Below are 13,286 nucleotides of genomic sequence, written 5' to 3'. Positions count from 1 at the left end.
CGTCCTCATTCGGTAGCACTAACACAGGCTAAACTTCGAGAAATGAAATGGGAAAGGTTACCAGAGCTCTGATTTGACCCTGAGTGACTAACTTGATTCCTCAACTTAAGTCCCAGCTGCAGGGTCAGTGTTTTCAGAATAATTTGGAAGATCAGACAACCGTGAAAAGTGTTCTTCGTTTTCTAGACCCAGACTTTTTTGCAGATGGGTTTCAAAAATTCGTGCAACGATCGGACAAATGCTTGTGCTGCCTTGGAAATTATGTTGAAAAGTGGGAAAAAGTGGAAAAGGACAGGCTACTTGGTGCAACTTGAATGTTGTGTACTTTTCGATTTTTTTTTCTTTCTTTCTTCAAAATAGAACATTTTTTTTCCTTGCACGACCCCACGTATTAATTGTTTCATTCAGAAATAAGAGACTCAGTAATGTTAGCTTCAATTGGTAACTTAATTTTCCAGACGAGTTCAAACGTAGCATGAAGGACCATTTTTGACGATAGGTGTGGAAGTCTATAACACTGAAGATCTGGCAATGTCTTTCTTATTTAACCACAAGAAGGCTGATTTTTAAAGGTATACTGTTGCTATAAATAGTTATTTGTAAATTTTTCAATTTTTGTGTACAATGGATGTTTTTAAGCTTTTTAACAAAAAACAGAAATAAGGACACCACCAAGAAGAGAGTTGAGTTGATCTTGAGTTTGTCCCGTTCAGCACCGACGCTATACGAGACGTGGACCTACTGATTAACGTGGAATCCGAACCACATGAGCTCCCACCGGGAATCGAACCCGGGTCTCCCATGCCAAAGGCGCGTACGCTAACTGCTTAGCCACGAAGGAGCTCCCATCAAGAAGTGAACTAGTGACTATGGTTTTCAATGTGTCATGAGAAGAGGACTAAATTGAACTTTGTACAAATTCTAGAAACACAAGAGGCTGCTGAAATATACCAAGAACATTAAAGAATGACTGATTATTTCTTTTAAAAAAATATATCCCTGATATTCTTAGTAAAACATTATAATTTCAACCATTTGAAGTAAAATTAGTGTATTGTCCTATACGAACCTGAGTATCATTTTCAGTCTGAAAATTTCCAAATTCTTTATCATTTCCTCTTGATTTGGTACTCTCGACACTAGACACTTGGCAGATTTTATGATTGATGATATTGCATCATTTTTTGATTCATTTTTGGCTTCTTTCTTAAGTTCATCGTCTGTCAGATTATCTAGAATAACTGGAACCATTTCCTGAAACACACAGTATTATATTGTAAAGAAAAAAAATAACAAATACAAAAGTTTAATATTCATCGTCTGAAACCAGTCTCTTTTACGGTGAATGTAAAAGACATCTCTGAAATCCCAGAAATTACATTGCAATTGATACTACTTGTCCTTTCTGACAGCTCGCTGCGCGCACGTAATGCTCCATGCTGTGTTGCCAGCTTTTGTGTCAGGTATCGAAACAAGAAATTATTCACTGCAAGTAAATCTCAGTTTTATAAAATTAAATGACAAAAAAGAGAACTAAAAAGAGTGTTCAATAACCGGCACGTCCACTACTTAAGTTTACATTCGACTAAAATAATGTGCATTTGTTTATATTCAAATTGTCAACTTGCGGAGAGGGTGGAATGTTTACCATTGCAGAGCAAGAGAAATGAGTCACTATAATTGGGTGAACATGCTGTTGCCATAGAAACAGTTCTTCTTGCCTGTTATGCCCACATGCAGGAAGGAAAAAACAGAAAAAAGCAACTGTCAGAAAGAACAAATTTAGAAGCCGTTAAATATATCATTGATTAAAATAAAAAGATATATTTTAGTCTTTTCAAGATCGCGATAACCTTGGTGTACAAATTTCAATCTAAACCATTCAATGAAGATTGCCACTACACAGAAATTGTGAAAAAATGTAGAATATGTTCAATTTTTTTATACTAAAGTACTTTTTACTAAAATAAAAAAAAAGTAGAATATATACTTACAACAATGGGCATTAGAAATTTAACTATCGTATGAACTGTCAACATTTCATAACAAAGTCCAAAAGGGCGAATGAGAGCATATATTACAGGCACAGTAAGGTTCTTCCCACTTTGAAATCGCTCCAACAAAATCTGGAAACCACCCAAATTTCCGAACCTAAAAGAGAGAAAAATGCATCACTGAACACTGGTAACTTGGAAGATTAAAATAAACATAAAAAAATAAATCTAGTCTAATATGAAAACCTCGAAAGCTAGGGTTTTTTCATGTACTGAGGTATAGTTTCAGGTTTTCATAAAATACCAGGAAAAGAAATAAAAACAGACGCTGAAGCAGATAAAATATACAAATAAAAAGTCTACGCAGGAGTACAGAAATACTTTAGATATCTGAGTGAAGTAATCTTACTTCCAATTCAAGAAGAATTATCATGATCGTTGAAATAGGTTGATTCCATAGTTACGTACTATTACTAATACCTCTCTTTTCAGTTTGGGACGGTGCTCAGTGGTAGAGCTTACCTCTGGTGCGTAGGGTCCCTGGTTCGATCCCCAGTCAAGTTTGTGGTGGACAACATTGTGTCCGTGGATTCTCTCGAGGTACTCCCGTTTCCTCCCATATTATAATTCCACTAACTCTTCCATCATTATTTACTTGCCTTAATCATCCGTCTCCCTTAGCCTAAACGGCATAATGGTGGAACGTTAATCGTTTTTTTTTTTTTTTTTTTTTTTTTAAATATTTTTGTTCAATAAAGCTGACTTATTACATCAATAACTGGCCTACATTGCCCTGATTACTTTTTTCTAATTTTAATAAAAATATTTTTTTAAAAAAGATCCAAACATGTCTTTCTATTGTTTTTGATTTACGAAGTCCTAATTTTATTAATATTACGACTGTACGAATAAAAATAATTATATGCGATTTCAACGAGAAGATGGGGGTAAGGCTGATCAGTTTCTCAGTATCTAACAGTCTAATCCAGTGTTTCTCAAACGTATTGTTACTACGACCCACATTAAACAATAAAAAGTATTTTGTAGCCCACCTACTTCTATTCAAATACACACTGACATTCTACGTAATGGTGATGTATTTCAAAGCAATTAAATTTCTTAAATCGTATCTCTAGTTTATTCTTTCCTAGACTTAAGAAAAAATACATGATATACAAAAAGTAATTGAATAGCAACATCTTTGTACTGCTATTCATAATGAGGACCATGCGATGCATGTGCTTGTTTTCCGTATTTATTAATAACTACATTGATATCGACGCTGATACAAGTTACTTTCAGATGCAAGGAATTGGATACTTGTAACCGGTATCTGGGGGCTTGATCTTAATCCCCAGCTGGAAGCCGAAACAATGGGGGTTGAAATTCATAAGAAGTGAGCTGTTTTGAGATTGGTCGATTAGCTCCTCATCAGTCTTGATTGAAATTCCAGTTGAAATGCCACTGACAAACAAGTTTGCAATTCACATCTGTTGCTTACACTTTTCCATATCTTCAAGGAAGTAACATTCAGAACTTTCTTTCAATGCCTCCAAATGTGAGGATATTCCAGGAAGTATGGAATATCGTCTGGATTCACTTCATTTTCGATCACGAACGTTTGAAATGTTTCGAAACAGCCATAATTGTGATTTTCAATGTTACTCTTCCACTAAACAAGTTCCCTAATGAAACCTCGAATTTTATCATGAACTGCAAATATGTCAGCTACTTCTGTGCCTTGTAAGTACAGATTAAATTAATTTAATTCCGAAAATATATCAACCAAATAAGTAACTATTATGAAAATTTTTGAGGAAACATGCAATGTTTTGTACATGGAACTGCCTGTAAAAGCCTGTCATATTTTGACAGGCATTATACAGGCGCCTGTTTCGGTGAAAACACATGTAAAGTAAATATTACAGGCACATTGTCTTCAGGTGATACGGATGTCGAAAAAGTATTGAACTTCTGTTGGAAATTTTGCACGAAAACACGCGTTTTACAGAGCCTGTACATTAAAATGAGAACATGCAATATAGACGTAGTCACTCACATGCAAGTACATGGAGGGAATATGTGCATGTAAAGTACCTTGAATGGATTGTTGATAACATTCGCAATACAGTAAGAATGAAAAGTACAAGGAAGGTGCCTGTTTATCAACATGTAATATACATGTGAGACAATCGCATTACACATAAATACCATGTATTAGCGTATAGCATGGAAAACGCATGCTGTAGAATATGTTATTTTATATTTATCATTTTCGTGTATATGCGAAGTGTGTAACTCCTCTACGTCCAGTGTACAGGCATTGTACAGGTGAACGGGAACACGCAATGATTATGATTGCCAATAAATGAATTAAACAGATACGTGTGGTGAACAAGGTGGATTGGAGCTAAACATTTACGTTATAGGCATAGGAGACATGCAATATTCAGGCACAAGTCTCCAATTCGACAATCGCTATGCAAGGTCCTGACACATGTATAATACATGGGATTACAACTGAATACATTACCTGTATTATCTCCGTGTACATACAAAGTGTGAGCCCACCTATATGCAATGTGCAGGTAAACGGAAAATGCAATGATCATTATTGCCAATAAATGGGTTAAACAGATACATGCAATGAACAAGGTTGACTGAAGTGAATCATTAATGTTACAGGTGTAGGAAACATGTAATATTCAGAAACCAAGTCTCCAGTTCGTCATGCACATATGCAAGGTCCTGACACATGTATGGTACTTATTGCGATGTACTTTACATGTATATTCCGCTAAACACCTGTATTTCACATGTCAATTACATTTTTATCAAATGAAAAGCAGCTGTCGTCGCATCCTCATGAGGTAACATGTATGTTAACTACATGGAATATGCCGGTTACGTACGTGTCTTTCCACTCTACATGTTTACACGCATTTTTCACGTTGCAAGGTTGCTACCCTATCAACATGAAAACTGCCTGTTTCCGTGAAATGAACACGCAATGATCGTGAAAAAAAAAATCGATACCTGTCTCATGTGTTTAAGTGTGTTCCATTTTCAGGCGCCTGTAAAAATATGCCTGTTTATGCATGTTTCACAGGTGCCTACAAACCACCTGCATTTTCTGTCTGCGAAGCTTTAGCAGAAATACATCATCGCATATCTTTTCCGCATACTCGGTTTCCTGGTCCAAAAATATCGCTACTTCATCACGTAGTTCTACAAATCTTGCCAACCGTTTTCTCCTTGATAGCCAATGCACTTCGGTGTGCAAAAGAAGTGACTTATGAATACTTCTCATCTCCTCATACAGCTTTTCAAATAAGCGGGATTGTAACGGCTCTGCCTTGCTTTACCGCAATATTCAAAACACTTTTAAAATCATCTGACAAATTCTCGACACCAACACTTCTCTATGAATTTGCACTGAATCCATGATACGCTCGGATTAACTACACGAATTCGGGTTACTATTACAATCTGGCTACTTCACTACATACACCAACACATTTCATCCAGTCTAAACCTTTCGAATTAACACAATTATTAAGAACACTGAAAAGTTCCTCGCCAGTACCTCGAAGAATAAGTTCACAGAAAAACATATCTTCATTCACTTCGTTGTTTCATATGTAAGGTACTGAGACAAATCTTGTATATCTGTTGACTCTAGTCTAGTTGCAGAGAAAAATTTACTCGCACATACTCTTCGAACTAGATCATCTATCCATTGAGACATTTCATCGATTCTGCGTGCCACAGAACTACAGGATAACGGATAATGATCTCTTTTCACGAAACATAACTCCAACGGTATCTTATATTGTGGGAAAGGCAAACGTTTCACCGATTGTATGGGATGTTCCAGTTTGTGCAATTCTTAAAACTAATCAGGTAAGAGGCGTGCATGGCTTCTTCGTTGATCTTCCACGGAATGTACTTAAACCTGAACCCACAAAGTGGGGGTGATATACATATTTCCTGAAAGCTTGGGTCAAGGTAAGATCAAAACCGGTTACCAAAATTGGGGAGGTCTCAAGCATTCCACTTGAGAGCAGCACGTTACTCATTTTTATTAACACCTTTAAGCGTGTCAAAGTCCGTTGCAACCCCGAAAAATCTGACGACAAACAGAAAAAAAAAAAAAAACTAGAATGTATCAAAGGAAGAAAGAAATATCCCAGTTTCAACTGCAGGATCCCAGACGGGGTCCAACTCAAAAGTTTCAAGTGCCACGGGGGGTAAATAACCACATCATACGAAAGCTCGTGTTAAATGATACAGAACTGGACATTGGACAAGTCTCGACTGTCGATAAGCATTGCAAAATGGCACGAGTCATTTCCTTTGATACATTCTAGTTTTTGTTTTGTTTAGTTTTGTTTTTGCACCTGTCTCACCGCTTCAGATTAATAGGAGTGGCAATAGACTTTTCATCAAGAGTCGAAATTTGTTTTCTCTTCTTTCACTTAACATAAGCTTTCATACAATACTCAACTTGAATCCCTTTCCATTTCAACATTTTGTGTTGGACCCCGTCTGGGACCCTGGAACTTTTTTTTTTTTTTTTTTTACTTTGAATCATTATACTTTTGAAATAATGACATGTCCGTGTTTTTGTTTCTACACCTATTCCACGGTTTCAGATTCATACGAGTGGCTATAGATTTTGCAATAAAGATTATGTTGATATTTTGTTCCACCGTTATTTTGCACAGGCTTATCGTAGAAAGTCGCGACTTGATTTATCTTCTTTTATTTAACACCAACTTTCATACGATATGAAAGTTGACCCCCCTTTTCATTTAAAAATTTTGAGTTGAACCCCATCTGGGACCCTGGGACAATTTACTTTACTTTGATACGTTATACTTTTGAAATGGTGAAAGGCATGTTTTTCTTTTTTCATATTTGTCCCACCGTTTCAGATATTTCGGGGTTGCAACGGACTTCAAGACACGCTTAAAGATGTTAATAAAAATGAGTAACGTGCTGCCCTCAAGCGAAATGCTTGAGACCTTCCCAATTTTGGAAACCGATTTTGACCTTACCTTGACCCAAGCTTTCAGGAAATATACACATCCCCTTCATTTTGTGGGTTCAGGTTCAAATACATCCCGTGTTAGTGAAATGTGTAAATTTATTTTTCGACTTCTTCAGCTCATTCAGTTTCCCTTCGAAGAACTCGAACGACTTGTTTACAAAACCGGATGTTTGGTTTCAATATACCGGCACAATTTGCTTGGTCGCATACTTTCGTTTGCAAGTATTTCACAGCAAACAACACACTGTGGAAATGGATCTTCTTGGTTTACATTCCAGAAAATTCCTATTTTTAAATAATCGGTATCGTACTTTATGGAAACTTTTCTTCTTTTTGCGGTGTAGGGTTAGAGATGGATGTTAAACGCTCTTTTTTCTCGCCACCCGTTTGACTGGCTGTTTCACGGACTCATTTCTCTTTATTTCAACATTCTGTGCTGGAGTACGCTTCTTTTATTAACTATCTATTCATGATGATCAAAACAGGAAACAATGAATATGTTACTTACATGCCGGCAGGGCACGTTTGTATTACGCGTGACTGAGTACACAAAGAGTACTGAAGTTTGATGGTTGAGTTTCTACCTGCAACGTGTGCATACGGAAATAGTGATTGCTTTTTCTTTAGCACTGATTGTTGAGAAAATAATTCCAGGAAACTAAGAAGCAAGAATACTCACAGCTTTTAGATTTTGCTGAATGACAAACATACCTTTCTCTGGAGTTATTAAATTCCAAATAAAAATCCGAAGAATGAATATTTCATTCATTGATCATGCAGATACTGTCATTGATCATCCCACGATTTCTCCACGAAATTAAAGGATATTTATTGTAAATACTCATTTTTTTAAATAAAGATATTTTGTTTTTACAAACAATTTCCATATTTGCTAGCAAGAGGTATAGACAGCTGTATTTATTCCAGTTCGTTCAATAACAGTCTGTATGAATGATTAAGATGGAATTTATTTGGGGGATGTAGTTAACAACCCGAACGACCACGACTGTTACCAAGTACAGTTCAATGCTTAAATTTTAGTAAGTCAAAATTTAGAGGGTTTCTTTTATGTCTATCTTAAATACCTCAGTTTCAAACTAAATTGTAATGTAAATTTATGAATATAGTGCCCTTGTTGGTACGAGAATATCAGTCTGTGACGATCGAGCAAGTGTAATGTAAATTTCTTTCTCAATAACTGTTACATGGAATTACAGTCATGCGCAAAGAGAGTTTAAATGTTTCCATAGAGAGTTAACACTACTCCCGTCGCAATGCCCTACCCCGTGAGATTTTGACTCACCTAGTCTCTTTCCATCCTAACCCAGCATCTCTACTGACTGTAAAACAGGGCAGGACTGAGTAACCATTTACTCTTCACCGCATTAACAAACGCTTCCAATTTTCATTTCCTGAATAGTACTTCACAACATATGTTTCTGCATCAAAATAAAATTTTCATAATTAAAAGGAAAAACTTCTCGCGATCCACCAAAAAACAGCCCGCGACCCACATTCTGAGAAACAATGGTCTAATTGTCAAATTAACGTAATTCCAACATGACTGTACTTAACGGATTTACGAAAATTCAGATCGAACATAATCCATTGTGTTTGGTATTCAACAGCACAACTCATTGCATTGTGTAACATTCAGTCATTCTTGAGTGAAATTTTTGAATCCATCTCGGTGCTACTCAGTAGGATCTGAGTCAAAACTCCCGGCGTCCGGTTTTCACCATGCTTACGTTCTGGGTTCTGCTGCGAAGAAAGTGTCATCGATTAGAATAAATAGTAGTCGTTGGATAAAAGATGGAGTGAATGGGGAAGAGAGGGAGTTTAATTTATTCCAGTTTTTAAGATTTCTTGAGTGTTTCGCAGTTGCAATATACGTCAGACTTTTGTTCTCTTGAAGAAATGCCAGTTTCCGGTTCACCAAATCCAGGATCTTAGGATCAGAATTTCATATTTCCAGTCTAATGGAACGAATCACGATAGGTTCGAAAATAGCGCGACCATATGGAACTAATTCAAAAAGGATCACACCTTTGAAGTTCCACCTCACACGCACAAAATCACGTATTCAGAACTTTCTCACTTAACCACGGTTCCAGAAGCTTTCGGGGATTGGTTTCCGCAGTCTCAATTTCGAACAGAGGTAAACTGTTCATCACATGTAATAATTTCTTTGATGGTTTGGATCGCTGAGCCTCTGATTGGAGGGCTGACGACACATGTCAACCCAAATTGTATATGTTAAACTGAAATAAATATACTGCATTATTTACAAATATATGTATACTATTGATCAAGACTTGTCCCAACACAAGCTACGAGAATTATCATTATTAAAAAAATGCGTGTGTTATGCTTTAAAAACAACCGTCTTCTATGAGTAAAAATAAATGAATCAGGATCGAAGTTAAAATTATTGATGGTCAAAGTACTCTTCAGACTTGGCAATGGATGCTATGGAATACATATTACTACAAGGTAACCTTAAAGTTTTTGCCGTTCTAGAGCAATGATAAACAAAGAATAATGAAGTGGACAGTGCGTAGCTTTAGGTGTCTTAAGTTATCTTCATCAGCATTCACCACTTTTTGCAAACGTTCCTACAGCTACACAATACCCCGGTGATAGAACTCGGCGATCGTGGATGCAAATGTAGTCCGCGAGTGCGTTCTGCAGGTCCTCCTCATTTGTGAAAGATCTTCCACGAAGGTGGTTGTTGATGGAATGAAACATATGGTAATCTGTTAGCGCAAGGTCCGGAGAATATGGTGCGTGACTGTCTCCCAGCCAAGTTGCCGAATGGTCTTCCAGGTCCTCTTTGTAATTGGGCATTGTCGTGAAGAAAGAGCACACCCTTGCGATTCATCAATGCCAGCTCCTGACGCAATGCACGGTGTACTCTTTGCAGCTGCTAAAAGTAGAGGTGAGTAGTCATAATTTGACCAAGTGGAAGGAGCTCGTAATGCACCACTTGCCGACAATACAGAAAGCATAACCTTTCGTAGGTGCTACAGTAGTTTTGAGGTGTGAGGAACAGGGTCATGTAGCGACAACCAATGTTTGGTACGTTTGGAAATGTCATACAGGACCCACTTTTCGTCAGCAGTGAGCAAGCTATAAAGATGGGTATGCTCAGATGTCGTGAGAGCAAGGAAAAACAGGCTGTTACTCGTTGTTCCTTGTTGGATGCCGACAATGTGTGGAGTACCCACTTGCTTAACTTGTATGACTTTCCTATCCCATACAGATGCAGTGAGTGTTCCTGTGGAAACATGGAACCTTTCTGCAAGTTCATCACACGTTAGACCATTGTCGTCCTCGACGGCTGCTTCCAGGAGGCCTCGTCATCCAACACATGTTGTTGTCCACTGCGAGGTTCATCCGAAAGGCTCACATCTCCCGAATGGAATTTCTAGTGCGTTCTATTCACGACATTCTCCCCATATGTCTGGCATGCGGTGACTTGATGCGCAGCTGATAGGCCCACTTCAAAGTCATACAGCAAACACACGCGAACAAGCTGCCTCGATACCACCATTTCTCTTCGACACTGGACAGCTATGACTGCTGCATATCCGCAACGTGTCTGTTTTACTGAAGGAAGATGGTCAAACTTATGATCGCCTGGCAGGCACGTGCGTTATTTCGTTTCCTCTTTGTAAATGCATGATTAGTGGGACATTAAAAACGGCAAGAACTTTTTTGACTACCTTGTAAAGTAAAAATTAGGTACTTTCCTTACATCCCGAAACAATGTGTTACATTAAATGATTGCAACCGTTTTGGGACTATCTGCGGGAGGATTATTGATGAAAAATCCACGAGAAGGTTGAAATCATTTAATGGAACACAATGTTCTTTTGGAATTAGATTAATACTTATTTTCCATATTGTTTATACAAGTGCAACAGCAATGAAAATTCATCATTAAAACTATAAACAAAACAAAAACAAAAATAAAAATCTTACTTGTTGATGAGATCAACAAGCCAGCCTTTGGGTGTTCTAGAATCCTGCGGAGGTCTTGCAAATAACTCCTCGTCTGGAATTTGGGAACCTGGAGGAACTGTTTCCGACGGGCGGGAGCCGTTGAATGTATGAAACCTATAAATCAATACACACAGTTAGTGATGATATGGCAGGAAATTACTTCTGTAATTATTCTAATTCAACATAAACCAGTACAATTATTTCTTTCTTCAGCACTTTAACATTGAACGAGATGAACATATTTACGGAAGGTTTAAGTTACTCGATTTATGTAGAAACAAAATGTTCGCTAAATTTATGATTAAGAAAAAAAGATGAAAAATTATGAAAAGCTATTTTTAATTCGCACACAAAATCAATACGACTACCGGAAGATTCAATTTGATGAGTGACAAGTTCAACTAAACCATGTTCACTATTAGAGTTATCCCAATCAAAACAAATCCACGTGGTTTTTGTTTGGCCACAGCAACTGAAAGACGATATAGAAGGAATGCATCCACAGAAAATAGATCCAATTTTAGGACCGATGATAAACCACTAAATCTAGTTTACATTCGTTTCTAAATATCAACATCCAAACATGGAAATGGTATTTTCCTACATCATTAGGAAGTCTCGTCACCAATCGCTTGTCTGTCACTTTAGTTCAGCGTTGTCAACTCTATAGATTTGACAGTGAATTAGGCGGGAATGGTAGAAGAAAGCAACTGCACTTTGTTCACATTAGGACTACTCTAATAGTGAAGATGGGTAGATCTCCGGCTTACTACCCTAGACTATTCACACAGCTGAAAGACCCCCAAGTTCGATCTTGAGCCTAATATTAAATATTACTATTTATATTTACAAAGTTGTTGTATCAGTTAGTTTCTTCAATTTTTTTAAACTCCGCAAGAATTTATAAAATTTCAATCCTATTTTTGACTAGCTATTTCAAAATAATGTTCTCCCTAGCCAAGATTAAGGTATAACTTTCTGAATAATTTGAAAATTAATAAACCAACTTCTAATGGCAATATATTCGAAATGAATGTACCAATTCAAATAAAGAATTTCGTAACTTAAGGGTGCTGTTAAACACAACGAATATTATACTGTAATCAACAAAATTAATCGTTTAGGAGACATCACAAAGGGAAATAATTTGACCGAGATACATTTTCACCTGGATTAGTAAGACATTTACGAGATCAAACTGATAAACTGCATTTTATTAATAAACTAAATGACGAATACGAATATTAACTAAAATTAACAAATTAATTGCTTTTTAACTTCTATCTCTATAATGTTGAGCAGAAGCTACAAGTACCGTACACTATCAAAGCTATTTCTAATAACAGAAATTCACACATGAACTTACCTCGCTTAGTTCTTTTTCTTCTTTTAATTTAATTTAATTCCAACTTTCTAAGTTTGAAAGCTATTAGTGTTTCAGCACCCGAGTAAATAAAAGAAAAAAAAATGAAATGTTAGGAGATTAGTTAAGACGCGAAATATAAACCCAGGGAGAATACAGTAGATTGGCGAGCAGTGCTGTTGCTTCGCAATCGAGCGATTCCCGGTTCAAGTTCGTTGGCAAGCCACTGACTTTTCCCAGTTTTCCCCTCAGTTTCATCAGATGAATGCAGGAATGGTACCTTTATTTATACGTCGTGGCAGACATCCCTTCCCATTATCTGCTTTATTATTATTCCAGCATAAACAAGACGTTTCTGTTACGTTTTGTTAATAAATAAAAATACGGTCTTGAAATGAAACGATATCTTAAAGTTTAACGTCCCACGTTTATACCCTTTAGGCTAAGGGAGAAGAATGATTAAGGCAAGTTAATGCTGGAAGAATTGGTGGAATGATGATGTGGGAAAAAACGGAAGTACCCCGAGAAAACCAACGGACAAAGATGTTGTCTACCACAAATTTACTTGGCCGGGGATAAAATAAGGGATCCCATGCACCAGAGGTAAACACTCTACCACTTATCCATCATGCCCCCCAAAATACAGTCTTACTTCACCAAGTGATGACAAGTACTAGCTACCCAACGATACTGATTCTGGTTTCTACTTCTTTCCAAGTATGAAATTACATAAATTCATGTTTTCTCCATTCTGCAGTTCAGGCTCGGAAATGTAACTTTTTAACTTCTGAACACGTAACAGACTTCACTTTACCCTAACCGTACTATATAAATAAAATATTTGTTACCTTGCATTTGTGTTATTATTGAT

At 36.9% G+C, this 13,286-nt stretch overlaps 1 protein-coding gene across 9 annotated transcripts in view; it reads right to left on the bottom strand.

Moving 5' to 3' along the window:
- faf (ubiquitin carboxyl-terminal hydrolase-like faf) overlaps nt 1-13,286 on the bottom strand; it is a 172,824-nt gene that overhangs the window by 136,750 nt on the left and 22,788 nt on the right. For all 9 annotated transcript variants that reach the window (XM_081769869.1, XM_081769872.1, XM_081769871.1 and 6 more), the window contains exons 5-7: nt 11,032-11,166; nt 1,995-2,151; nt 1,070-1,254 (exon numbers count right to left, since the gene is read on the bottom strand). In XM_081769869.1, coding sequence (XP_081625995.1) covers nt 1,070-1,254; nt 1,995-2,151; nt 11,032-11,166 — 477 coding nt within the window. The remainder of the gene's footprint in view (nt 1-1,069; nt 1,255-1,994; nt 2,152-11,031; nt 11,167-13,286) is intronic.

The sequence above is a fragment of the Thermobia domestica genome, chromosome 8 (assembly GCF_964235325.1).
Source record: "Thermobia domestica chromosome 8, izTheDome1.hap1.1, whole genome shotgun sequence".
NCBI classification, from domain to species: domain Eukaryota; kingdom Metazoa; phylum Arthropoda; class Insecta; order Zygentoma; family Lepismatidae; genus Thermobia; species Thermobia domestica.
This window is presented reverse-complemented; position numbering and strand designations above follow the sequence as displayed.